Source organism: Phytophthora cinnamomi (genome assembly GCF_018691715.1).
Source record: "Phytophthora cinnamomi strain GKB4 chromosome Unknown Contig15, whole genome shotgun sequence".
NCBI lineage: Eukaryota > Oomycota > Peronosporomycetes > Peronosporales > Peronosporaceae > Phytophthora > Phytophthora cinnamomi.
In genome coordinates this window covers 1,088,509-1,100,321 of record NW_027150948.1, presented here as the reverse complement: position 1 = coordinate 1,100,321, position 11,813 = coordinate 1,088,509, and the positions used below count along the sequence as shown (strand labels likewise).

The 11,813-nt window shown below is 53.1% G+C and overlaps 1 protein-coding gene across 1 annotated transcript; it reads left to right on the top strand.

Moving 5' to 3' along the window:
* Nucleotides 1–2,584: 2,584 nt before the first annotated feature.
* Nucleotides 2,585–11,548, top strand: IUM83_09603 (uncharacterized protein; the record flags this gene model as incomplete). The annotated part of the gene is made up of 5 exons (XM_067934054.1): nt 2,585–2,662; nt 11,122–11,138; nt 11,196–11,225; nt 11,319–11,443; nt 11,538–11,548. The coding sequence occupies 5 exons, from the start codon at nt 2,585–2,587 to the stop codon at nt 11,546–11,548; spliced, it is 261 nt and encodes an 86-aa protein (XP_067796956.1).
* Between the last annotated feature and the right edge of the window lie 265 nt (nt 11,549–11,813).

Here is an 11,813-nt window from a genome sequence, read left to right as displayed (position 1 = left end):
GACCGACTTGTTGGCCTGGAAGTAGTGGCCTAACTGCCAACTCAACATCGCGTCCGTTGCGATCCTCAGTGAGTGGGTGTGGGCTTTATCTGAACGAAACCCCCACTACACTACGTCGAAAATGCACCCGTCGTAGCACGGCGCCTGTAACTGTACTGTTGACGAGATTTTGCCAGTTGGAGCCATTATGAACTGTGGGTGTCAACATTTGCGTTGTCGTTCAAGCCCTTAATAAATAAGCATACTCTAAAAACTGTGGTAGAACGACTAAGGGGGTGAAAAATAAGGATGGCAATCTCCATACCGCACGGTGGGTGTCGATTGTGGCATGGTGAGGGTGTATAAATGCAAAGTGCTTATGAGTAGCATTATGATAGACTTGCAAATGTCTAGCGCCGCTCGCTAACACGAGTAGTATTTAAGCTACCCATTGCATGAGTAAAGTACTACTACACCACACGCACCTGTAACTTAAAGTCCATACTCTCTTGTACTCTAGACCAGCTACACTGTACTCACTTCATGGTCACTTTCTTTCACACCATCTATAAATTCCCACTTTACCCCACTTTACTCCCACCTACCTATCCAGCTACACAGTACTCACTTCATGGCCACTCGTTGTTGAACGCAGTTATTACTATTTTCTAACAATCGTGCAATATAATGTGAGTTCATCTTCGATCAACATGGAATGTTGCACACTCAAAATTAAGTTGGCCACTATTAGGGGGAGGGGCCAGAATTGGTAAATGTTGAAAAAAATATCACCACTTGAGCGCCCACAAAATGACAATTTTCAAAATATCACCCCGGTCAGATATGATATTACCCGTCATTTTCTATCTGACAATAACTCTCCACAAGCCCGATACTTCGACGTTCGAGCGCAAACTCCAGCGCAACAGCCATGCCTCGCGTCTCCCACCGCAGGGGATCGTCAACAGGGGGGCAGGCGTCGCACGACTACATGCTTACCTCCAAAATGGGTCGTATACGGAACTGATCGGTTTTATGATCCGACGGATGTCACAGCGATGATCGGGTGTGGGATCGGGAAACTAGTGATGGAGAGGGACTCAGGGCAGGCAGTGCTGGGTGCTGAATGAGTCGGGAAATTGCGTCAATGGGTTCACGTGACATGGAGGAAGGCGCTAGTGCGGTCGGGAAGGACGAGGAGGTGGGGGCCGCGGTGGTGGATAGCGAGGGTGCCTCTCAAGCTGAAAACGTAGCAGAAGTACCTGAAGATGGCGACGGGCAAGCGGCCCGACCAGCTGAACTCACCGGCAGCAGCGCCCCGAGACGTGCTGAGCGTATGACGGGTTTCTTGAAGGGGTACAAGCACACTCGCGCTTGGGCTTCTTCGCGGAAGATAGTTTGTCGGTGTTCTAAGTATCGAGCGAGCTGCTGTGGCAAAATGGAGTTTACGATTGCATCAATGGACTACTCGTCCGTCCGGGCGCATACGTGCAGCGAGACAGTCGTAGCTAGCTCCGGCGCCAATGTAGAAGCTGAAGTGAAGGCCCAAACCGACCTCTTTGCGATTGAGCATGTTGCATGGCCTGTGCGTCATGTCTGGGAGGAGCATCAGCGCCGCTACTACTCAGCGGGCACGCCTGATGTCGTGTGTGGCCTGTAGGAGCAGCAAGTGATACGACGCGTGCACCATGCAAGAAACCATCGTTATTCGGGCAACGTACACGGCTCTATCGAGATCCTGTCGCTCTCACTAGAGCTCGACGAGGCGCTGTGACGTTTTTTTCTTTCAATTTCACTGTATTACACCAAACGGTGATGACTTGACTAAGCCTACGCGTCTTCTGGATTGGGTGCACCCTGCCTTCGTCGGGAAATGAAGCGGTACGCTATACCAAAGGAGAAGTGCCTCATTGCCATGACGCAAGGTGGGTTAGACGCACTGACGGTGATTCAGCATGATCAAGTTGAACGGGGCATTAAGTGGGTAAGGCGTGATATCATGCGGTGATGCACTATAGCTGGGGTGGCCTATTCTGTAGGAAAATGGGGAGAGTTCTGTATTTTGAGCGCACATGGCTTGAACAGTACTCCATTGATGTCTGGAATGTGTTTGGGCTGGACAACGAACTAATCGCGAGGACTAACATTCCGCTCGAGCGGTTTAACCGCGAGTTAAACAGTAGGTTCCCAACGCCTCATTCCTCTGTGGCGACATTCGTCACGGTGATTAAGACGATCTCACACGAGTATGTGCGTCGTTTTGCTAACGTTCCTCGTGGTCGTGGCCGTTCCCGACGAGTTGCTAGCGAAGTAATCCAGCTTCCTGGCGCCATCGACATTCCTACCGACGAGGAGATGGCTGAGGAGGTGACTCCCTCCGACACCGCCACTGGATCAAGCGCCACTGTCACACTATAGATATTGTTCGGTAGCTACTAGCACGTTCCTATAATGCACCAACTTCCCCAATACACACTTGCTTCACCGTCAAATCGATCAGTTCACATGCCTGATCCGCATTCCTGATCGTGAACAAGATCAGGTCGGTATACGAACCAAAATAAATTCTTCCGACTACATCGCGTCCTTCTTCCACGTGCTGGCGATGGCGGACGCCGAGTCCAGTGAGGGCTTCGATGATATGGCGGGCGAGGCCGCCACACCCGGCGGTCTCAACGAGCAGGTGCACCGCGCGCTGTAGGGCAACAGCGGCTACGAGTTCATGTCGGACCAGCTGGATGCCAGTTTCAAGCGCCTGTCGGGCACGGACCTGGCCCCCGCGCCCCGCGCGTAGCTAAGCAGCGTCAATGAACTAACTCGTGCGGTTTGTGTTCGTTGAAGGCACGGTCTAGGCCGATGCCAGCTTGGCCATCTCTGTTTGCTGCAGGCCGCAAGCTAACACCTCTGCAGGCCGCGCTTTGCTGCTCCGCATCTGGTGAGGTACACGAAGTGGAGAGGAAGGGGATGCCAGGATCCAGCGACGCGGGCAAAATGCTCTGGCTCATGCAGAAGACTGGCGTGCTATCCACCACATTCAAGCCGTCTACTACCCCAAAGACAGCACAGCTATCGAACGGCAGCAATTAATCCCCGAAATGCATTAGGTAGGGCTCTAGCAGTAGATCGTGCACTTGATCAGGCATTAAAACCCAACGCAATACATGTACACGTAGCATGATTTATTTTGTCGAACGCGACTCGTGTTACACGAGTGGCGTGCTACATCAACGCCCGTACTTGCTGCACGCAGGCGAGAGGTATGTTGCCGCGGCTGCCTTGGCCTTCCAAGTGTGCGCTGCGCGGGAAAATTCAAGACTGAGCGGAAACGGATGGTCGACCTATTTCTCAAAATGTGATGGCCGCTGACTATAAAAAATATGATAACCATTTCGGTCGGAAAATGTCGGCCAAAAAGCTACACCATTTGCACGGCGTTATTCTCAAAGTCAACACTCAAATTCCAGAAGTGCGCACCGAAATTCAAAATACCTTCCACATATTATTCCTACATATAATAAAACTAGTGGAGCATCATGAATACGTCTTGCTTGATGAGGCGACACCTCAAAATATGTGGACATATTTTGGGGCGACTCCCCTCACGTTTCCTGGAACTAAGCCGTGCTAAAGCACGGAGATGCTCTGGATTTTATCATGAAGCAAGTGCTGCTTCTTTGCTACACAGCCTCTCTATTTGTACTAGTACATCTTGAAGCATCGTAGGAAATCCATTCAGTTAGATAGAGTTCTTTCATCGTCTTAACTGGGGTCACATTACGGCGCCCGAACCACGGTGCCTATGTCGGACCACTATGAACAAAACCTCGTACGAATGAGAAGAATGTCACCACGTGTCGCGAAACCCGGGATGTTTCGAAGAAGGTAAGTTGATTAATGAGAAAAATAAAAGCGGATGAAAGACCTGAACTAGCTAGTCTCCTTCAGCTCTTGTGTTGTCGTTCAGGTCGTGCCTTCATGCAGTGGTGGGCGCGTGCCAGCGCCCACTGTTTGTTCGGGCTGCGTGCCTTGAGCCAAGTGGAATTCAGAGCATGCGCTTACAAAGCGCTTACTGGCCGGCGGCATCACTCCGTTGTTGCCGTTGGCCAGTCTCGATGTTTATGCTGCACCAGCACCGAGAGCTTGACCGCGATATGGCGACATTGCCCTCCAAAGCTCGATGGTGTCTGGAGCGTTATTCAAGCTGGCGGCGCAAATCCTCGTCATCGATCGAATTGATGTAGTCGCGCACTTTTGTCGGCACATCTTGCAGCAGATCAGTGAGCGGCTCCCAGGAATCCTCGATAGATTGCAGACCTTGCCATGAGACGAGAAGTTCCCAACGACCAAACTCTTGGTTGAAGCGGTAGTCAGCAAACTTGTCGACCCCGAGCAGCATTCCTTGGGAGGACACCAGTTCGAGCAGCTCCGTGGTAGTATTGAGGTCAGAGTCGGAGTAAAATTTCAGCCGCGAAGCGTGTACCTCATACTTGCGCCCCGTTATCAGGTGCTCGATTTCAAACGAGTGAGGCAAAGCGGCAATCACCTTGAATGGGCCAACCCAGTGCCCTAAGAGCTTACGATTCGGAAGCCGCTGATCAATCCTTGACCATAGCACGTAGTCGCCAACATCGAAGTTGGATGGAGTGCCATTGTGGGCTGCCATGTCTCTGAGTCGCTGGCGCTCCTTTGCGTCGGCCACTTCGCGATGCAAATCGTGCAGCGATGAGCGCAGTTGGTCAATCATGTCGTCAAAACTAGCCAGATCTACGACACGCTCGTTTCGACCAGCACTTGCGGGCACCACAATTGCATCCAGGGCTGATGATGCTGGCAGGCCAGTGAACACTTCGATTGGCGCATGACCTGCTAGCGATTGAACCCGAGTATGGTTCAAGTTGGCTTGCACTGCGGGCAGCAAATACGGCCATTCGTGCTGGTCGAGGCCATATTCCATCAGCAACGCCCGAAAGACTTGCAGGACGTCCTTGTTTAGCCTTTCAACAGTGCCATTCAGCCATGGCGAATAAACCGGCGTGAAGCTGAGTTCAATCTTCAGTCTGGCGGCCAGGTGCTTCATCGTTTCGTTGCGAAAATGCGTGCCTTGGTCGGATAGTAGCGTTACCGGCATACCGTATCTTGCATACCACATTGTCAATGCCTCTGCGGCCACAAAAGCTGTCGGTGTCGCGCAAGGAAACAGTTCGCAGAAATGAGAGAGCCCGTCTTTCACCACGAGGAGATATGCTGAATCGCCAAATCCTTCACCGAGTGACAAGAAGTCCCAGTGGACTACTTCGTTCCGCTGGGTCGGCGAAAGCAGTGGTCCGTACGGCCTCGGAATTTGCCGAGGTCCTTTAAAGTGCTTACAAAGCAGGCATTGGCGAACAAATTTCGCCACCTTCGCATCCATGTTGGCAATGCAGAATCGCTCTTTCAGGGCCAAAAGCATCGCTTCTTGGCCACGATGACCTTGTGATCCACAGTGGGCGACCACGAATAAACGAGCGAGCAAGTCCGTCGAGCTCGTGGGGATCCAGAGACGTTCATCGATGGTCACCACACCATCCTCCCCCGTCATCAACGGTACGCGCAGCCGAGATTTCTCGCGAGCGGCTGCCTGCGGAGCGGTGAGGATGTCTGCACGTGTCGGGAATGCAAAATCGTCGTCTGCCAAGGGTCGGAGCGGCGAGAGATCAGAAACTGGGACAACTTGGTGGCTTCGGGTGCGTACTGCAGCAACACTAATAACAGATCTCGCGTGCCAGCGAGAGACGATGTCAGCCCAGACATTTTTCTCGCCAGGAATGTGCTCGATAGTGTAGTGAAGACCGCACAGGCGCATCGCCCAGCGTTGCAGCCTATCTCTCACGTGTTTCTTGAGCTCCACACCAGGCGCAAAAATGTATGCCAAGTTGGCATGGTCACAGTAAAGTCGAAATCCCTTCGATCGGAGAAGGAAATAATCCAGGTCGTGGCATGCTTTGATGATAGGAAACGCTTCTTTCTCCACCGCAGTCCAGTTCAACTCGTTGTGCTTGAACAAACGGCCTTTGCAAACGATTAGCTCGTGCGCCTGATCCTCCACGGGGAGCGATGCATCCCAGACACGAACTTGGGTCAGGATAATGCTGTAGCCTGCGGCTGATGCATCCGTAAACAGAAGCAGCTCTGCATCAGGATCTGGGAACGTCATCAGCGCGGAGTCTGCCACTAGGGCCACCACGGCATCAAACGCAGCGCGCTCGGGGTTCGTCCACGCAGTCGCTACATTCAAAGCATTACGATTACGCCGACCGATTCGCTGCCGCTCCGCATTCAGCTTGTCCTGGAGAGGGGCAATAACTCGCGCGTAGTCTGGAAGAGAGTCGTGCAGCCAGTTTGTGGCACACACGAAGTACTGGAGGTCGGCAACGGTGGCGGGCAGGGGTAGTTCTGCCAGGGCACTTACACGGGCAGGGTCATGGCGAATACCATGACTGGAAATTAGACGCCCACACCATAGTACCTCCAGCTCAAACAGCGATGACTTGCTCATGTTCAGCTTGAAATTGGCCTCGTGCACGATCTCGAAGAAAACACGCAGCGTGTGCAGGAACTCTTCCACCGTTGGCGCGAAGAGAATAACATCGTCCACCCACACTAGCGCCGAGTGCGGAATCAAAGGAGCCAGCTTGCTTTGAACCTGACTCTGGAAGTGTAGCGCGGAGTCCATCGCGCCCTGCGGGACTCGAGTCGGGGTGAACACGCCATCTGGTGTGACAAAAGAGAAAATTTCTTGGCTATCCTTGTCAAGGGGTAGCTGCCAGAAACCCTGCGTGAAGTCGAACCGCCCGAATATCTTCTTGCCGTTAAACGAGTCGACCGCAGTAGCCACCGTTGGCATTGTGCCGGCAATTGGGACGGTCACTCGGTTCACGGGCCTGTAGTCAATGGTGAGTCGGAACTGGTCTTGTGTGCCCGGTTTGCGTACGGGCACAACGGCACATGCCCATCGAGAGGCATTATTCTGTTCCACCAGCCCATTGTCGACCAACGACTTCACATATTCGCGGATAAATTGGGCTTGCAAAGGCGCGTACTTACGTGGTGGGCTCCGGAACGGTTCAGCATCTTGGCGCAATGTGACTCAGAGTGGCTCAACGTTTGCAGGCGGGTCCAGGCCGACTGCTTCCCGCCAAACGTCAGGAAACTGGGCGAGTAGCTCTCGAACAGCGCCAACATGCTCCCTCGGAAGGCCATTGGCTACAGCGCGTTCCAGCAGATGGCCAAGTACTGCATCGTACTCTGGTGGCTCTTCGTCGTTTAAAAGCTCACCGCCGACTGGAAACTCGTCGTCTTCTGCGTCTAGCAATGGTGAGCCTGCTAACTGGGCAAGCTGGTCTTGTATATCGATGCCGAGCATCTTCAAGGCATCGCTGCCGAGCAGAAACTCATCACCTTCACCGGCCAATATCACACACGCCACTGATCGCATCGAGACCGGCCCCGCAATAGTGACTAGTTCCAAATCCAGCAACACTTCGTTTTCGCATCTCACCAAACTCCCGTCAGCCATTTTAGCGTCCACCGGCGTGCTCAATGGAGTCACTACGAGTGTGGGCTGCACACTACGTAGCGAGTCCACGAATTCTTGGGGGATGATACTCTTGTCGGCACCGGTGTCGGGGCAGTACGGCACCTCTAATAAACCGTTGAGGCGAACAGTCGCGTCCGGTACCATGTACCGTGCAGCCTTAGAGCGCAGTACACCGGAGCGCTGCTCCTTGGCCTCACGGAAGCACTTCCTCGCGTCCTCGCGCTGTGCGTCTGTGGCGGTCGGGCAGTCCCTGAGCCAGTGTGGTCCCTTGCAGACCAGACAGCCGTCATGGGGCGGCAGACGTGGAGGCCGCCCTGCCGACGCACCACTCGTCTTCAGCGCCGTTGTCATTGGAGATGTCTGGCGAGGCGTTGGCGACTTGTCATTCGTGACACGCTGCGGCTTGCGATCAGACTTCATCGACTTGGCGTCGGCCTTTGTAGCATAGTCCTGCGACATCCGGTGAAATCGTTGTTGTACCTTCGCATGCTCCAATATCAAATCGAAGAGGGCGACATCATCAGATTTGCAGTCACGCCTCTCTAATTCGATAAGCCGCGAAATTTGAGCCTTGAGGACTGGCGGCTGCAGGTTTTCAACCAATAGGCGGCAGCGAGACTTCATGCGACTCTTGTAGCCAGCGTCTGCCTCATTATCGGCTCCAATTAACCTTTGGAGGCCGTTGTCCTCTACAATTCCGTTGAAATCTTCGTAGTAGCGGAAGATGCGTGCGTCACAGTCGTCGATAGACAGGTCCATCATCAGATTCTGACGGAACAGCGACGTGACGTCCGGAACGAACTCGTTCTTGAGCGTGTGGCACCGTGCCTGTACAGCGCTCATGATGTCCGCATCTGTCACAGAGTCTACGGACTTCTTCAGCACGTAGGTAGCCAGGTTGTTCAGCGTTTTACGCTTCACAGAACCTTTTACAGTGGCCACCACGTTCTCGAACGTCTCTCCAGTGGTGGTGCAGCGATGACGTATCTTCTCCACATAACGCTCCCACTCACGATGCCAGTCGATCAGCGCCGCATGGTCCCAGCTGGACAGCTCAGGCGCCCGGATCACCTCGAAGATCGGTTGGGGGATCGACATCTCCACATCGCCGTCGGAGTCCACCGCAAAGCCCGGCATCCTTGAAGTTCACTTCAACCGCACTTAAGCCGAACTTAGTCGATTCGTACTTAGTCGGCGTGTACCGGTAGTCTTGGGTACAGCCAAGACAGGAGACCTCTCGCACCGAAGAGATGAAGTACCGAACAGTCAGCGACGTCCGGGATCAATGCACTCAACACTTCGAAGAGCGCAAAGCTAGCTTTGTCGCGAAACCCGGGATGTTTCGAAGAAGGTAAGTTGATTAATGAGAAAAATAAAAGCGGATGAAAGACCTGAACTAGCTAGTCTCCTTCAGCTCTTGTGTTGTCGTTCAGGTCGTGCCTTCATGCAGTGGTGGGCGCGTGCCAGCGCCCACTGTTTGTTCGGGCTGCGTGCCTTGAGCCAAGTGGAATTCAGAGCGTGCGCTTACAAAGCGCTTACTGGCCGGCGGCATCACTCCGTTGTTGCCGTTGGCCAGTCTCGATGTTTATGCTGCACCAGCACCGAGAGCTTGACCGCGATATGGCGACACCACGCTGTCAAGTGAAAGGAAGACAAACAGCCAGAGTCGATCATAGATAGAGACTTCGCTATAATTATGCAGGGCTGGAACAATACATATTGAAAATTGTATTGTCTCTGCCGGGCATCAATTTTTCAACCTTTGCAATCTATCGAACAATCCAACATACAATACACATCCGCAATATGTACAGCAGTCTAGTCGACAAACTCATTGTCACTCTCGTCGGACTCCACATCTGAATTGTGCCTGGCCTCGATGGTGGCTCTCGAAAGCTCGTGAAGAGAGAAGACCTTCTTGTTCTGCAGCATGACGAGCACGTGCTCGAATATCGTCGGCTCAACCACGTTTGCGTTTGCTCCGAGCTGCTCCTTGGGACTTCCATGCTGGACTATCAACATATCAAACAGGTCCCGTATGTCTGCGACCGTGAGGCGTGGTACCTGAAGTTGGTGGGTGCATACGCAAACACCATGAGATCCTCATGGAGTTCGCACGAGAGACTCCATGCAATCTCAATCTCGCTACCGCAGCACAATCAATATTTTCATCTAACGATCACAATATATTGATGAGTGCAACAATTGTTTTTCCAGGCGCAGGTTCAACTGCATTTATCGACTGGGATACCGTACACTCGCCCTAGTAGTTGGTCACGTTGAGGTGGTCGAGTGCCATGGCCTTGGCTCACGCCGAATTTAACAAGTGCCTGAAGATGCCCTCCTCCACAGCGAACAGTTGCACCGCCTCCTTCAGCTTGGGCGCCGCCAGCAGCGCTAGGTCCGTGTCCATTGTGTACACGCCTTTCCTTCAGCCTTGTACTCCTTCTCCGGAACCTCCGTCCACGTCTCGCTCAGGAGCACATGGAATTACTCGTTCGACAACGTGAGCAAGCCGTTGCTGTACGGGCCGCTGTAGCCCTTCGCCTTCTGCTCCGTGCGTTACCGTTGTTGGCGTCCGTGCGTCCGCCCAGGAAGTCGATGGCCACGTTACCGACCAGGTCGGCCGGCGACAGCGTTGGGTACGACTCCTTCACAGACGCCAGCGCGGAGATGATCTTGTCCACACCGCCGTTCACCGTCCAGTTCTTCTGCGGCGAGAAGCATCATGGCGTTGCTGGGACCTGGTAAGAAAGCCTAGATAGCTGAGTCCTGAGACGCGTTGCTGGGACTTGGCGAGACAGCCTGGATAGCTAGATGGGTCCTGAGACGCGTGATCATAGCCACACAATTCTGGTGTTGCTGGGATTTGGCAACAAAAACATAGATAGCTGAGCCCGTAGACGCCTGCTTGCAGCTACGGGTGCACGGGAGATCATATACGACCGAACAACGTAGCCTCGGTTAGGGAGCATGGAATCGTATAACTGAGAATGACATCGATCTATTTGTAGTCGGGCGGATTTCTACTGCCGGGCCTCGTAACTTGAGCCTCTCATGAAAGTTAAGGCTAAGTGACTACAAACAACGTCCAGATTATCTTGTCACGCGAATGTCGCCCCTAAAAGACTCAGGCAACCCGCACTGGATAATATACTATCCGTCCATGTATAAAACCTAACAGGTTCGACCCGATCCATTATTTATTCTTTTGTCATCTTATAAGTGATTCAGGGATTTGTGTTTGTATAGGGACTAGTACGCGCGCTTGTATCGCCCCAACTACTCCGGATAAAATCCAGAGAACATCATCCCCGCCATGGCGAAAATGATGACGAAACCGACAGGCGGAGGCAAGCAACGGTCTGTCAAAGGAGGGGGCAGCGAACAGCTTAGCGGTGCGTACGTTGTACTATGTGGCTGTAGCGTGATACGGTGTTGCGTGACGCAAGAGCACTCGGGATCTACCGCGGCTGCTATCGAATTACTCTCGTCGCTCAAGCCGCATTCTAATGTCGTCTCTAATGGGTCTAATCATTCACTTGTGTTGAGCCTTCGTAAGACAGTCAGACGACAAAAAAAGGTGGGCTTTGATTCGTCAAAAGGGCACGTTCGAGATAACACAGCTTAGTCGGTGAAGGAGAAGCAGGTGCCATGAACGGAGCTACAAGTAAATGCGTTTAGTCTTTTTCCTCTTCTTCCTAGGTCTGTACTCTAACGTGCGTGGGTTTTGGTTGTTTTGGTGTGCTGCTTGACGAACTAGACGAAACATTGTCGTGACCTTCAGCTGCGTAGTCCTGCGTGAACTTGTCGAGGGGCTGAGCGGCAGGCTGTTGACACCGGTGACGCAGAGCATTGCCGCCTGCTGCTCAGTCATTGAGGAGGGAGGTAAAGCGCCGGTCTCTCTCTCAATTGCAGCTGAAATGTGCTTCATTATCATGCGCCAGTCTGAGTACGTTTGACGCTTTTTTCGTGTCGCCAGGTCATGCGTAGACACCGACTTGTATGGAGGCTGGCCTTCGGCTTCGTTCCGGAACCACCACTGGTGCCAAGCGTGCCGTACATCTGTACTCGGAAACTCGAAGCTTTCTGGGAGTGCGTGCAGCTTGCCATCACTTGGCCAAAAGTGAATAGTAGTTGTCGGCGGAGTACCGTGAGGACAGACCGCATCCGAGCGTGACTCGCGGTCCGCTAACACTCTACGCATTGTATCCTCGAGTTGCTGCTGCGTTATACCAGTCCTGTATATCCCTTTTTC